The 12,640-nt window shown below is 45.8% G+C and overlaps 1 protein-coding gene across 4 annotated transcripts in view; it reads left to right on the forward strand.

The window, feature by feature from the left end:
- Window positions 1–153: 153 nt before the first annotated feature.
- Window positions 154–12,640, forward strand: part of PIK3AP1 (phosphoinositide-3-kinase adaptor protein 1) — a 54,313-nt gene continuing 41,826 nt past the window's right edge. The window contains exons 1-2 of one of the 4 annotated variants that reach the window (XM_081864262.1): window positions 154–457; window positions 10,576–10,983. In XM_081864262.1, the coding sequence (XP_081720388.1) occupies window positions 340–457; window positions 10,576–10,983 (526 nt within the window). In that variant the 5' untranslated portion in view covers window positions 154–339. Of the gene's footprint in view, window positions 458–4,011; window positions 4,148–8,115; window positions 8,570–10,575; window positions 10,984–12,640 lie in introns of those variants that run through there. The other 3 variants (XM_081864263.1, XM_081864264.1, XM_081864261.1) reach the window with 3 other exon arrangements.

Consider the following 12,640-nt stretch of genomic DNA (forward strand, 5'->3'; position numbering starts at 1 on the left):
TCAATCGACTTTTCGCTCTCGCTCCCCGTTACTCTAACCAAAGCGAGAGCTGGCGTCCCCTTATTTTGGGAGACGTCTGGCATCTTGGGGTTTTAACTGGGCACATTATTTTTATTATTATTACTTATAAAAAAAAGCAGCTCCGCCAGCGGCTTGGCGCAACCTTTGGGGTTTTTGCGCCGACGCGGTGGGATTTTTACGCAGCGCGTAAACGATTGGGAAGTTCAAAGCGTCTTGATTTCAGAAGTGAATGTTTCGGTTGTCGAGCCCACGGTACTTATTTAGTTATTTGTTTGCTACGCGAGAATATAAGACGACCATTGAACTGTTTGTGCATAGATGGATATAGCATGTTCAGCAAGCATAGTTCATATCGCCAGGGATGATGGGAAATGTAGTCCAGGAACACCTGGCGGCCGACACGTTGACTACTTCTTTCTTTACCTTGGAAAAGGCGGTAGGTGGCGAGCTCCCGTGAGGGTTTCAATGGTAGCCCAAAGGGAAAATCTGTGCCGCGGGAGTCCTTAACTCGAAGGACTTCTGATGTGGTTAGCAATGCTCTTTCTTACACTGATGCGCGAACCAGAGCAAAAACCAGAGTTAAACTGGTTTAAAGCGACAGACATTCCAAGGAATATTGGCTGCAGATAATGCTAAGCGCCTTTATCATTCTCAAAATTAGGTTGGGAGATGGCAGAACTAAACACTTATATGTGTTGAGAAGCATGGGTGTAACCAAGATTTATTTTACAGGGGGTAGGCACTATGTTAGGGGGGCAGAACTGAGTTATCTGTGATACAATTGGTCAGTTAGTTAAGTATTTCTATTTATTTACTTGATTGGGGGGGGGGGCAGCTGCCCCTCACTGCACCCCCCCTGGCTACACCCATGTTGAGAAGTGCATATGGCAGATTATTTACTTATTTATATTCTATTCAGCACTATTTTTCTAGAAAAATAGGTGCCGGAACTCACCATGAATGCCTTCCATGTTCTCTTATAATGGCAATGGCGCCCACCTGAGAGATGCCAGAACTGAGTTCTGCTGAGTTCTGACTGAAAAGAGGTACTTCAGGTTAAGAACTTAATTCGTTCTGGAGGTCTGTTCTTAACCTGAAATTGTTCTTAACCTGAAGCACCACTTTAGCTATTGGGGCCTCCTGCTGCTGCCGCTGCACTGCCGCCACACGATTTCTGTTCTCATCCTGAAGCAAAGTTCTTAACCCGAGGTACTATTTCTGGGTTAGCAGAGTCTGTAACCTGAAGCGTCTGTAACCTGAGGTACCACTGTATTTATAATCCACCAAGGAACCTAGGGTAATGTCTCCCTGTCTCCATACTAGTCTCACAATAACCCCATGAAGTAGGTTAGGCTGAGAGACAGTGACTGGCCCAAGGCTACCCAGCGGGCTTTGTTACTGAGTTGGAATTTGAATCCAGAGCTCCCAGGTTCTAGTCTGACAATTCTTCGCTTAATATGACTTAGAAATTTTGTTCACAACAACTGAGGCTTATATGAGAGAAAATGGATGGGATGTTTTTATTGTATTTCTCTTTCCTCTTGTTTTCAACATAACGATATGGGGTATATTGTCTGTCTGTTTATTGTAAGTTGCTTTGTGTTGCCGTGGGCAAGATAAAGCAACAATTTTTTTGTATCTAACAATACATAATAATAGTAAGTCCTGCTGGACTCCGTGAAATTCATTTGTGTAATGCTTGGGCTGCAAAAGACTCATAGCATAACCCTGTGCATGTTTACAGAAGTATGGTAGGTGGATCATAGGGAACTTACTCCTAAGTAAGCATGTATACCACTGCATTGTAACAGACTGGCCCAATTGTTAGGTTAGGCTGGGAACCACTAAAACAAGCTCTTATTATTATCCTATGGGTTAGTATAGGGCACCAGACCAGCATGGAAGGAAGAAAGAAAAGTAGTATCAGACAGAAGGATTTACAGAAGAAACAGGTATTCCTCACCCATCAAGGATTGTGAAAATAAGAGCATTTTAAAGCAGGAATACAATGGGCTGTTTCACATCAAGGACATTGCTAGGTACTTAAGACTTGGGAGCACTGCCTCATGAAACAAATTTGTATATACACTATATATGCAAATCTAGGTATCTGAGCAAATTAAGGTGGTAGTTTGAAGGGGGTGGGGACGCGGGTGGCGCTGTGGGTAAAAGCCTCAGCGCCTAGGACTTGCCGATCGGAAGGTCGGCGGTTCGAATCCCCGCGGCGGGGTGCGCTCCCGTCGCTCGGTCCCAGCACCTGCCAACCTAGCAGTTCGAAAGCACCCCCGGGTGCAAGTAGATAAATAGGGACCGCTTACTAGCGGGAAGGTAAACGGCGTTCCATGTGCTGCGCTGGCTCGCCAGATGCAGCTTGTCACGCTGGCCACGTGACCCAGAAGTGTCTGCGGACAGCGCTGGCTCCCGGCCTCTAGAGTGAGATGAGCGCACAACCCTAGAGTCTGTCAAGACTGGCCCGTACGGGCAGGGGTACCTTTACCTTTACCTTTGAAGGGGGTCTGTCTCCCTGGCACTGTGCCCAAAAGTGTAATAAGCAAAGAAAAAAAAGTCATGTCAAGAGGGCATGAGATCTGGAGCATAGCACAAATGATCTGGGGATTGAAGGATTTTTCAATCTTGGTCTCTTGGGTTCTCATTTTTCTGATCTAAAATTCAGTTCTTCACATTTCTGTTGCAATTTGTGATTAAATATTCATAAGTTTTGATTAATGTGCACATTTTTACAAGCAATTCCCCCCTATATAGTGCATTTTTTGTATGTTATTTTCACTTTATATCCCATTTTTTAAACTTTGGTTGGTTGGAGAAACGCAATGCAAAATATGGATAAGTGTAAATTTCAAAGGATGCCTTATTTCTCATATTGTTTCAGAAATTTCAAATTCAATTCAATTCATTTGTTGCATAAAATTTATATATCTCTTGTTTGTAGAAAAAATATCAAAGCAGTTTGCCTCTAAATGCTTAGTGAATATAATTGTAACAAAAATCAGCACTGCCTGCCAGTTATTTAACGGGCCCAATTAAAACTGCTGGTGCCGACCTATAAAGCCTTACATGGCTCTGAACATCAATACATTAAGGACCTCCTTTTCTCACACAAATCAACCCAGACCCTGTGTTTGCCATCCAAGGCCTTTCTCTATGTCCTTCCTCCCTGAGAGGGGGCGGCGGCAACACAAGAATGGGCCTTTTTAGTGGTGGCTCCCTGATTGTGGAATGCTACCCCTAGGGAGGCTCTTCTGGCACATTCACTACATATCTTTAGATGCCAAGTGAAAACGCTCCTCTTTACCCAGGCATTTGGCCCTTAAATAATCTATGGCCTGTTATTCTCGTGCTCTGCATTATTATTTTATTATTATTAGGCTCCATAAATTAGAATAATGTTGTACACTGCCCTGGCAACTTTGGATAAAAGGTGGTCTATAAATCAAATAAATAAACACCCTTTTGAGTGCATTGCTCAGAGATGGCCAACGATGGGCACTGCCTTTCCAAGACCAAAATCAACCACAGGTAAAGGTGTGTGTTCGGTCTGATAGGATAACCTGTCCCTTTTATTAGGGGTGTTGTAACACCTCCTTCATAAAGTCAGGTATGAAACCCCCACGCATCAAGAATAGCATAGCCCAGACTTTTCCACACCGGGGGGGGGAAGGATGTTCTAGTTTTGTTTTGCATATTACTAGTGTCTGGTAACGCAAGGCAGGGGTCTATTTCCCCGGGCTATGTTTTAAAAAATTAAATTAAATTAAAAATCCATCCTTCTCAGTGGACGTCAGGGTGATATACCACAGCGGGGAATCTCCCACCCCCCCCCCCGAGAAGCGGTTGGCTCCCACCCCCCCATTTACTTTCGTGCAGGAGAAAGTGGAACTGGGGGAAGTGGTCTCCGCCCTCAGCCAGACTCTTGCAGAGGCGCGCAGGGAGCCAGCCCTTCCGCTTCTCTCTCTCTCTCCCTCTCTCTGTCCCGCAGCGCCGACGGGGCCAGGCGCCCCGCGCGATTAGCGGGAGCCCCGTCGGTTTTCCTCCTCTGGCTGCCGGCCGGAGCTCGGCTTCCCCGAGGCCAAGAAGTCCGGCATGGCGGCGGCGGCGGCGGCTCCAGGTAAGTGCGCTTTCCGTGGCGCGCAAAGCCGGAGGCGCCTCTCCGGACGCCTCCCTACCCCGGCGAAGGGGGCTTAGGCAGAGCCGCCTGGGGGTTCACAAGCTCCCTTCGCCGCCCTACAGACCGCCTTGTAGAGGGAGGGGGGGAGAAGCACGAGTCGGGCTCTGCGATCTTAAGTTTGAGGCGCCTTCCTTAACCGAAAAAACTGGTGGCCACCCCGAGGACCTCGGAAAGCCTTGGTGGCTTGGACGGGCCCCGTGTTTCCTTTCTCCAGCCCAGACCCGGCTGCTTGGTCAGTTTGACCTCGGGAATAGAAGCCCTAAAAGTGCGCTTTGACCAATCTCACCAAATCGATGCAGATCAGGTGGGAATTAGACCCCCGGCTGTTTCACGGGTGGAAAAGGTGATTCTGCTTGATCACTTTCCCAACTATTACAGTGGTACCTCGGGTTACATACGCTTCAGGTTACAGACTCCGCTAACCCAGAAATATTACCTCGGGTTAAGAACTTTGCTTCAGGATGAGAACAGAAATCGTGCCGCAGCGTCGTGGCCGCAGCAGGAGGCCCCATTAGCTAAAGTGGTGCTTCAGGTTAAGAACAGTTTCAGGTTAAGAACGGACCTCTAGAACGAATTAAATACTTAACCCGAGGTACCACTGTATATAGATGTGTATGTTGGTTCATACATCCTGCTGATCCAGTGTTGCAGTATGTTTAGTCGGAAGGAAATGCCCCAAAGACTTCAGGTCCTACCAGATGCTTAGGATTGTAGTACTGTATTGCAACCCAATCCTATGCATGTTTACTCAAGAGCAAGCCCTGTATATCCAGTGGGGCTTCCTCCCAGCTAACTGTGCTGCACACAGTCATGTTCTATGCATAGTTAGGCGCACCTGTGCTCAGTGACGTTAAGAATGACTGTCTCTGCATAAGATTGCTACTTAGCATCCTGATCCTGTGCATATTTATTCAGGGAATTAGCTCATAAATTTCGCTCATCTAAATTAAGCTTGCTGTCAAGTGAGAACTGCAGTCTTACAGCGCAATCTGTTTTATACATGTCTGTTTAGAAGCAAATCCCACTGATTCCAGTAGGGTTTAGAGGACTGCAGCCTTAATCTCTTATTGTTAGATTTCTCGTATAATTTTACCTGGACTGTCATATGTAGTCAGGGTGTTAAAAGTTTGGGCTGTTGAAGTTACCCCATCCTGGCCTCTAAAACTCACACTCAGAATAATCTTGACAGTTATGAATCAGCAGTTCAAGGTCCTTTCTTGTTTGGATATGCGGATTGGGTAACACTAGTGGTTAGGGATTGTTTTTGGTGATCAAGCTTGGCAGCACTTCTCAGCTTGCTTCACTTGTGTTCACTCGAGTTCCACTGCTGAATTGGGGACTGAGCGCTGCCAATTTAAAAAAGGCATTAGACAGGCTTGCTGAGCTTGTTGTTGTAGCCCGATGTAAGCAGCAGAATGGTAGTTTGCATCGGACTGAGCATCATTCCAAGGGCGGCTTCACATATTAGCAGGATAGGATGTGTGCCCTGTGCAAAGCCAGCCACAACTAGGTTTATTTAAATCAATTGTCTTCTGCGCATCCCCAAGTCTACTAAAGACTGCAGTCTGAGGCAGAAAGCACAAGTGAGTTTCTCTTCCTTTTTTGTCTGTGTGCTTCCGTGAGAGTAATTTACAAAGGGGGAACTCATGCATGTCCCTTATGGCGAGCTGCATGAGCTATTCTCACATGAGGATCACACCCACATTACCCAGAAGTGCATACAAAGGAAGTACAATGCAACTGTATGTGAAATTATAGCTATTTTAATTCCTGTTTATTGCATGCATATCTTGGCATTCAGTGCATCAAATTCCTCAAGGCGGCTCACATTTCAAATAAATTAATGCAACGAGAAGACCTTGCCTGCTTTCCCAAGCTATCATGGCTGTGTTCTAGCAACATAGGACCAAACTACTATACATGTATGATGGGAAGAATCATGGCTGGAATGACTGATGCTGTATCAACTTAGTGCAGTGTCAAGCCTATGTCAGCACTCACTTCTCAGATCAACTTAGGAGACCCTTGTTGCTGCTTTGAAGCCAATAAAAAATATTGGGAGATCTGATTACAAATCTTCAACATCAAATGCAGTCAGGTTCTTATTCACCCTATACTTCCAAGACAATATGAAGTATTAGCTGGACACAGGCAACCATGGCAAAATATAGACAGCTAAGAGTCTTGTAATACCTTGCAGAAGTGCCCGGTCCACCCATTAGGCTTGGGAAATAAAGGTGTCACAAATTGCAGGACAGCCTCTTTGAAGGCTGAACACAATGCACCCATAGCCTAGCTCAAGTCATGCTTCATTGTGGGTAGCCCTACCATTAGGCAAAGTGAACCAACCACCTCAGGCAGCAGATGCTGGGTGCCAGTGGTGGCAGCTGCCTTGCTGTTTCTCTTATTTCCCCTCTGGGAAGAGAGCTATGTACCCTATGTGACATATTCTGGCCCCTGCAAGCTAACCTACTGCATTCATTGTGAAGGATACTACCCCACTGCCAGCAGTGAATTAAGAATCACTTCCCAGTCCAGTCAGCTTCTGTATGTTGACTAAAGAGAGCCGCCATCTTGTCTTTCACCTCAGGAAGCAAAAGGTTTTGGGCCAGCCCTGTGCTACATCCCTACAAAATGAGAAAGGAGTCAAGGGCGATTGAAAGCGCCATGGGACCAGGTTCCCGGGAGCAGATAAACTTTCCCCACGTGTACTTTTCTTCCTGAAAGTTCTTTTTAAAAGCCTTTTTGCTCCCTGCGGGGGCCGCTTCCGCTCACGGGGAACTTATCCCATCGCTTTCTGTTTGGCATCTTTCAAAATGAGGAAATGCCCCCTTTGGTGGGGTTATGAACCTCTCATAGGCCTTAGGTACAGAAGTTGGGTTATAGAGCAGGCTGAGGTCGCAGGAGTGCAGGGCCAACATAGCTGAGGGAAGAGCTGGAGAAAGGAAGTTGGTGTGAGGTGAAAATGGGCTGATGAGAGAGGGCCCCTGATAAGGCCAAGAGAGGGTATGTGCTATGGCGTGACTGGGAGTGCATTCCCTCCAACATTTCTCCGATAAAAATAGAGACATTCTGCACCAGGAAGCTTCTCCCGCGTTTGACCTTGCCGCAAACATACACATCATATACACATATTCATCTGCCGCCTTGAGCCAATGACAACCTCTCAGCCTAGCCTACCTTGCACAATTGTTGTAGAGAAATGTGTGAGGGAAGGGATTATGGACAACAGCTTCAACAGATATGGAATGAAATAAAATTTAGCTGCAAGCTGCCTTGTGTCCCTGTCAGGTGGAAAGGCAGGGTCAACAACAACAACAACAACCGAAACTGTGAGAATGATCAGGAACATACCAGAGAGTAAATCCTACTGAACTCAGTGGGACTTAGTTCTGAGTAAAAATGCTTAGGATTGCAGTGTAAGGCTGCCCAGTCTTTACCCAGTTACCTGTGAGTAAACTCTGTTGAATTCAGTGGGACTTAACTTCTCAGTAGACAGTGCAAGGTTCCATTAACAATAAAGGAATAAGCACTAAATGCATTTTCTTTTTTCTTTTTCTTTTAAATGGTTGCCTGCAATTAAATAATTTAAAGTGGATTGGTGACCTTTTCCTTAAAAATTATAGGAAGGGCTTCGTCGGCCAGCTTCACCATTTCCTTCATTTGGTGCAGGATTTTCCCCCCCAGTATAAACAAGACTCCATTTTTGCACCTACGTACACACATCACTTTTAATCTGGGATCTGGAGGGGAGGAAAAAGGAAAATCGGGACATTCTAAGATCAAATCAGAAACCGGGACGGCTTCTGTAATTCCGGGACTGTCCCTGGAAAATAGGGACACTTGGAGGGTATAGGAGTAGATTGAGGGGAGAAGTCCAGAGCCGCAATTCGGAGTAGATAACAGATGGGGGAACAAAGTACAGATTTGTCCGCAAAGCAGAGACCTGAGGAAGCAATGCTTGCTGAAGAAACGGAATGAAAGAAAAGAAAGACGAGCCATTGAGCGTGTTGAACCTCCGCAAAATCTCCCACAAGGTCTCAAGACAGGATGCCATTATTGGAAGGAATAAAGTTGGCAGAGAAGGAAGGGTTGGAGGACTGGACGCTCTGAGAAGTGTAGAGGACAGTCGCATGAGGAATGTTGTCACTGCCATGTTAGCACCTGGCATTTGTAAGGGGTACAAAGAGCTCCAAACAGTAAGCCTTGGGAGGTTAATTCAATATATTGATCTAAGCTGCCATGCTTTTCACACAGCAGGCTTCCGGCATAATTGGCTTGTGCTAGGATTTACCATTTTAGCAAGTGAGGACTGTCACCCCAACCCTATTCCCTCTTGTATAGAGGTGCCAGGGCCACCAGGTAACAAGGTTTTATAGTTGGACTGTTGTGTTGTATAATCCTATACAGCTTGCTGTTTGTTCCAGGATTTCCAAGCTAGGTAAGTTGTTTTCTCCCAGCTTGCACAAAGATCTCTTCCAAGGTGCAGTTTCCTGAAGAAGCCGTGAAGCTTTGATAGCTTTTGTCAACAATTGCAGTGAATTATTAGCACTGCAAGATGTTTTGTTATGCATTGCCAGCTGAACAAATGGTAGCCTTTCTTTTACTTCAGCTGTGCTAAAGTTCACATGGCTAAGCTTTTGTTAAATTTTGTGAGTAATTGGCACATCTTTAATGCCAAATCTAGCAATCAGCAGGAAGGAGCTTGAGCTGTTAGCTCCAGAAATCACTGGGAGCTTCATTGAGTTTTCTAGCAGTGTATCAACATTATATGTTAATCCCATGACTCTATGCATAAAGGTATAAAAGAACAATTCAGTTTAACAAAAAATGGGGAAATGAAAACCACTTCCTGTGGTTGATCTCACTACTGTTGATCACATAGCTCCTTCAACCAACAGTTGCCTGGTAAGAGAATCCCTGCTATATTATGTTCAAAAGGAGAGGCTCATATATTTTTTCTGCATCATAAACTGGTGGATGCTTTTGTGTAAAGCTTCTTGGAGTAATAATTCCATGAAGAGTGCTTTCTGTGCTCTAAAGAAATGTAGATTACATGTAACACACAGCAACGATTTGAGCAGAATAATATCAGTTCATGTGTCGTGCATGAGCATGTACTGTGTATGTCTACGGAACCAAAAGAATCGCCACATTTACTACTACTTAGAGGCTGATGATTCACAACTATTTATCACATGTAACTGACCGATTTCCAGCACAGTGTAAAGATAGAGGATATACCATATTTTTCGTTCTATAGGACGCACCAGACGATCAGACGCACCTAGTTGGGGGGGGGGGGGAGGAAACAAGAGGGAAAAAATTCTGAATCCCAGAAGCCAGAACAGCAAGAGGGATTTGGCTTCTGGGATAGCCTCTTGCTATTCTGGCTTCTGGGATAGCTGCTGAAGCCTCTCCCGGTCAGGGGGATGAAGGCTCCCCCTGCCTGGAAGAGGCTACGCGCAAGTAAGCTGCCCTCTGTACCTCCCCCCATCTCCCACAAGAACTGCACGCTCTTTAAAGGGAGCATGGTTCTTGGGGGCTTTTCTGGGAGGTGGGGGAAGGGACAGAGCCGTGCGCTCTGTCCCTTCCCCCCACTTCCCACAAGAGCTGCGCGAAGCCTTCGCAGGGCAGCGGGGAGCCTTCGTCCCGCTGCCCTACGGAGGCTTCACGGGGGCTATCCAAAAGCCAGAATAGCTAGAGGGAGCGCTGCGCAGCACTCCCTCTCCCTGTTCTGGCTTCTGGCTTAGCTGCGCAGCCTGCATTCGCTCCATAAGACACATACACATTTTCCCTTACTTTTTAGGAGGGAAAAAGTGTGTCTTATAGAGCGAAAAATACGGTAACTACTGCTAGATCAAGATATATACTTATTCTGAGATGAATGCTAAATTATGCAGAAGATGTGTCATTTTAATTTTAGGATATTTAAGCAGCCTAAATGGTTTGCAGGATTGTATCTCAATTGCATTGGTTGCGCTCAAATTGCTAAAAAGTTTTGTTTTACCAAGGCTTGACGTTGCTTTCACCAGACCTCATTTCTATGGTTTCCAAACACTGGTTTGTTCGTAGTCGTTATTGACACACTTCTGTCCTAATCCTGTTTACCTAGCCCGCTGCTGTGAAGCTTGGTGATTTAACTAGGGCAGGTTAAGATGAGCCACAGGTGTAGTGGTTCGAGTGCTAGGCTAGGACCTGGGAGACCAGGGTTCAAGTCCCTACTCAACCTCCTGCCTTGCAGGAATCTTCTTATCTGACATGGGGCTCAAACTCACAACCGTGGGATTATGCTCTACCAACTGAGCAATGTAACAAATAAACAAGATTCCGTTTGTATAATGTTTACATTATTTATTCCCTCACAGAAGGACACTCCAGTGCGCAGAGTGTGCTGATTCTATATGGGAACGACGCCAGTGAATGGTGCAACTACCTTGAGAGCATCTTTCGCTCGTGCCAAGAAGTCTGGAGCTATCAAGTGGAGAGCGGAACTACTATTTCCACCGAGGAGCTGGACCTCTTCAAGAGCAGCAAGTGCATCATTATTCTGCTGTCCTCTGAGCTGGTGCAGAGTTTCTATGTCCCCGACGTCCTTCAGAGCCTGCAGAAGGTTCTCCAGCCCCCCCACAAAGTGGTGAAGCTGTTCTGCGGAATATCAGAATGTCGGAATTATCAAGAATTCTTCAAGGACTGGTCCCAGTGGAAACAGCTTACCTACGATGATGACCCAGATGCCTATGTCGAAGCTGTCATGAAGGCTATTTCAGAAGGAGGTAACCTGGTAATACCTGTGGAAATGTTTGGATTTTGACTGTGGCTTTAAGTCGCTCATCCGCCTCCTGTTCCATTGTCTCAGTCATGGGTACCTCATCAGTACCTTACAAACCCTATGAAAATTGCTGCCAATATTATAAATTCAGAATGTTTATGGGAAGCTCCATTACCATTTCATATATGGATGGTGTTTCTTCCAGTTTATCTAATTATTATTTGCACATATAACTCATCCTTCACTGAATAGTCCTAGGGTTGGCTACAAAAGCATCTCAATTAAAAGCAAGTACAAATCGTCGTTAATAACATAAAACAAAACTACAAAACTAACCACTAATTAAGTTAACGAAACAGCTGTGCAAAACAGCTGTGTAGGAGGAGAGAAGACCAAAGGTGTGCCACGACCAATCGTTGCAAAGAATGCAACTGTGGTGTAAAATGCACCTTGAAGGGGAGGTCATTACCCAGAACCTGGGGGCCACTGCAGAGAAGACTCTCTGGTATTGCTGCCATCTAAGTTCAAGAGAATAAGAGCCAGAAAACAGGTGATGCCAGCCTTAGTAAGCGAGCATGAATGGAAAATAAAACACTATTTGACCTTATTATATACCAGTATTTGATAACCATAGAAACGAGGGCTAGTGAAAGTAATGTCAAGTTTTGGTAAAGCCAAACTTCAAATATTGAGCAATTTGCGCACAACCTACCTACCACTACAGTTGTGATACAATCCTGCATACCATTTATGCTGCTTAAATGCCACGCGTTCATTACAATGTCCTTATAGCAAAGTGTGAAGTTTCAGAAGCTATAGGTATTCTTAAACTGCTAAAACATCTGCATGCCTTGAGAGTAGAGCCCTTTAGTACTGCTGGGTCATTGCATTTCCATAACAGGCAATTGGCATGTCTTCTCTACATGAGAACTGCCTACCCACGGAGCCTCCACCTTCCCAGAAATAAAACTCAGTGTTCCCTGCAGTACTCCATAGCCCAAGTGCCAGGGAGTTGAAGAGCACTTCCCCAGTGCTGCTCTTTGGACTCGACCATGCAGGTGGGAACAAAAGCACTGTAATATAATGCCTCCGATGCCCATCCCGAACATTCGGTCAAAGTGGGTACCATTTTGAATGGTCTCAAAAGCCAGTGAGAGATTGTGTAACAGTAACAAGGTCCTCTGTCTCTCAGTAAAAAACCATCCAACAGGATGACCAAAACTGATTCCAGGCCTGAGCCCAGAACGACGTTTCATCCAGGAACACTTGCATTTGCTCCACCACAACCCTCTGTACCATCTTTCCCCCCAAAGTAGTGTTGGCTGGTAGTTACTACACACCATTGTGTGGGCTGTTTAAGGAGCGGACTCTTTCTGAGGATGCATCAATCACAATATCCTCGGCCCACCTGGTCACCCCACTCTGGCTAGCTTTAAGCAGCCAGGGAGAGGAGGAGCCCCAGAGGGCATGTGTTCAGGTGCACAGCTGCAAGTATCCTGTCCACATCACTGGGCCACACCAACAGGAAACGATCCCTTGAAACTGGGCCAGATGTAGCATTGGGCACTGCAACCAGATTTGATGAGTTGTTACGAAGTCAAGAGACTTTGTCAGAGCAGCTCAGAGATAGTCACCATGTGCTACAAAGTTCAACATGCCCA

Source organism: Podarcis erhardii (genome assembly GCF_964252035.2).
Source record: "Podarcis erhardii genome assembly, chromosome: 5".
NCBI classification, from domain to species: Eukaryota; Metazoa; Chordata; class Lepidosauria; order Squamata; family Lacertidae; genus Podarcis; species Podarcis erhardii.